The sequence below is a fragment of the Otolemur garnettii genome, unplaced genomic scaffold, assembly GCF_000181295.1.
Source record: "Otolemur garnettii isolate 467f Iridium unplaced genomic scaffold, OtoGar3 scaffold00001, whole genome shotgun sequence".
Classification (NCBI taxonomy): Eukaryota; Metazoa; Chordata; class Mammalia; order Primates; family Galagidae; genus Otolemur; species Otolemur garnettii.
This window is the reverse complement of record NW_003852396.1, coordinates 30,600,301-30,603,625: the sequence shown is the minus strand read 5'-3', so window position 1 is coordinate 30,603,625 and position 3,325 is coordinate 30,600,301. Positions and strand designations below refer to the sequence as shown.

At 45.5% G+C, this 3,325-nt stretch overlaps 1 protein-coding gene across 1 annotated transcript in view; it reads left to right on the top strand.

Moving 5' to 3' along the window:
* Window positions 1-3,325, top strand: part of NUP98 (nucleoporin 98) — a 143,725-nt gene that overhangs the window by 33,447 nt on the left and 106,953 nt on the right. The window contains exon 8 of the mRNA XM_023514294.1: window positions 2,081-2,244. Within this exon, the coding sequence (XP_023370062.1) occupies window positions 2,081-2,244 (164 nt within the window). The remainder of the gene's footprint in view (window positions 1-2,080; window positions 2,245-3,325) is intronic.

Here is a 3,325-nt window from a genome sequence, read left to right as displayed (position 1 = left end):
CTGTAGTCCCAGCTACTTGGGAGGCTGAGGCAGGAGACTCGCTTGAACCCAGGAGTTGGAGGTTGCTGTGAGCATGATGCCATGGCACTCTACCCAGGAGGGATAGCTTGAGGCTCCGTCTCAAAAAAAAGAAAGAAAGTAAACAAAATACAAAGTTATTTGTATACTTATTTTCCCCCACACCCACTAGATTGCTTTCTAGAGATAAGCAAAAGTTAGTTTTTTCATAGCCTTCTTGAGGGATGCACATACACAGACACACAAGTACAGAAACGCTTTTATTATTATTATTATTTTGCAGTTCTTGGCCAGGGCTGGGTTTGAACCCACCACCTCTGGTATATGAGACTGGCGCCCTACTCCTTTGAGCCATAGGTGCCACCCTTTTTATTATTGTTTTAAGACAGAGTCTCACTTTGTCACTCTCCATAGAGTGCTGTGGCATCATAGCTCACAGCAATCTCAAACTCCTGGGCTCAAATGATCCTCTTATCTCAGCCTTATCAGCTGGGAATACAGACTCCTGCCACAATAGCCAGTTGGTATTTTAGTAGAAACGGGGTCTTACTCTTGCTCTGGCTGGTCTCAAACTCCTGAGCTCAGGCAGTCCACCTGCCTCCACCTCCCACAGTGCTAAGATAATAGTTGTGTACCACCAGGCCTGGCCTAGAAATACATTTTCTTTTTTGGGAGGGGAGGGAGAAGATAGTTTCACTTTGTCACCCTTGGTAGAGTGCTGTGGCATCACAGCTCACAGCAACCTCCAACTCTTGGGCTTAAATGATTCACTTGTCTCAACCTCCTAAGTAGCTGGGACTAAAGGCACCTGCCACAATGCCCAGCTATTTTTTGGTTGTAGTTGTTATTGTTGTTTGGCAGGCCCCGGCTGTATTCTAACCTGCCAGCTTTGGTTAGGTTAGAAACTCCATGTGGCTGCTGAGCTACAGGCGCTGAGCCAAGAAATACATTTCCTTTTTTTTTTTGAGACAGAGCCTCAAGCTGTCCCTCTGGGTAGATTGCCGAGGCATCATAGCTCACAGCAACCTCCAACTCCTGGGCTCAAGCAAGTTTCCTGCCTTAGGCTCCCAAGTAGCTGGGACCACAGGCACCCGCCACAACGCCTGGCTATTTTTTGGTTGCAGCTGTCATTGTTGATTTGGCAGCAGGGCTGGATTCGAACCTGCCACCTTAGGTGTATGTGGCTGGCGCCTTAGCCACTTGAGCCACAGGCGCCGAGCCAAGGAATACATTTTCAAAGTGACATTTAATGTTCTTTTTAATCTTGGTAGTCTGTGATTTAGTGTAGCACATATTCTTTTTTTTTTGTAGAGACAGAGTCTTACTGTATCACCATTGGTAGAGTGCTGTGGCATCATGTAGCTCACAGCAACCTCCAACTCGTGGGCTTAGGCAATTCTTTTGCCTCACCCTCCTGAGAAGCTGGGACTACAGGCACCTGCCAGAATACCTGGCTAATTTTTTTATTGTTGCAGTTTGTCCAGGACTGGGTTTGAACCTGTCACTCTTGGTATATGGGGCTGGCACTCTACCTACTGAGCCACAGGCACCGCCCTTTTTTTTTTTTTTTTTTTTTTTTTTGAGGCAGGTTCTCAAGCTGTCAAGCTGTCTCCCTGAGTAGAGTGCTATGGCATCCCAGCTCACAGCACCCTCAACCTCAAAGTCTTGGGCTTAAGTGATTCTTGCCTCAGCCTTCCGAAGTAGCTGGGACTACAGGCACCTACTCCATTGCCTGGCTATAATTTATTTTTTGTTGCGGTTGTCATTGTTTGGCCTACCCCGGCTTGATTTGAACCTGCCAGCTCTGGTGTATGTGGCTGGTGCTCTAGCTGCTGAGCTACATGCATCCAGCTACCCAACCAGTTTTCTTTGGATAATGGTGATATTGTAGAAACAAAATTTTAACCAATCTGGAGTTAGGAAAATGAAATGGTTATTGAGTAATTTACATATGTAGGTAGCATAACACTATAGAAGTAACTTGATAACGTGTAGTTTTAATTTTTTGTGTTTAGACTTTTTTTTTTCATTCAGTTTTCTTTCCTTTTTCTACTTTTGAAAGGTACAACTGGATTTGGAACCAATCCAGGTGGTCTCTTTGGCCAACAGAATCAGCAGACTACCAGCCTCTTCAGCAAACCATTTGGCCAGGCCACAACTACCCAGAACACTGGCTTTTCCTTTGGTAATACCAACACCCTGGGACAGCCAAGTACCAATACCATGGTAAGGACACAGTCATATATTTAACTCCATGTCTTTTTTTTTTATTTTTTGAGACAGAGTCTCACTATGTTGCCTTTGGTAGAGTACCGTGGCGTCACAGGTCACAGCAACCTCAAACTCTTGGGCTTGAGCGAATCTCTTGCCTCAGCCTCCAAAGTAGCTAGGACTATAGGCACCTACCATAACACCCGGCTATTTTTTTGGTTGCATTTGTCATTGTTGTTTAGCTGGCCCAAGATGGGTTTGAACCTGCAACCTTTGGTGCATGAGGCTAGCACCGTAACCACTGTGCTATGGGTGTCGCCTTAACTCCAGGTCTTGCTTATAGAATTAGGTAATACTGCTTCTAATCATGTCAAATTGGCACATTCTATGTCTGCTGTAGTTCATAAGAGTTGAGGGTGACCACTCATGGCTATAATTTGAGCACTTTAGGAGACCAAGGAGCTGGAGGTTGCTGTGAGCTATGACAGAAAACATGTTAAACGGTGGTATCTCAAAACTGACATTAAAAGTGAAAGTAGTGAAAGAAAAAATAGGTAAGTCAGGCTTCATCAAAATAAAAACTTACAGCCTGCCACAAAGTTGCTACTTGGGAGGCTGAGGCCATAGGATGACTTAAAGCCAGGAGGTCAAACCTGCAGTGTACTGTGATTGTGCTAATTAATGGCCACTGCACTATAGCCTGGGCAACATAGTGAATCCATATCTCTCTCTTTCTCTCTCTTTTTTTTGAGACAGCCTCAAGCTGTCACCCTGGGTAGAGTGCTATAGCATCAGAGCTCACAGCAACCTCCAACTCCTGGGCTCAAGCAATTCTCCTGCATCCGCCTCCATGGTAGCTGGGATTATAGGCGCCCACCACAACACCTGGCTATTTTTTGGTTGCAGCTGTCGTTGTTTGGTGGTCTTGGGCTGGATTCGAACCCACCAGCTCAGGTGTATGTGGCTGGCGCTTTAGCCACTTGAGCTACAGGTGCTGAGCCCCATCTCTTTTTTCTTTTTTCTTTTCTTTTTTTTTTTTTTTTTGAGACAAAGCCTCAAGCTGTCCCCCTGGGTAGAGTGCCGTGGCATTACAGCT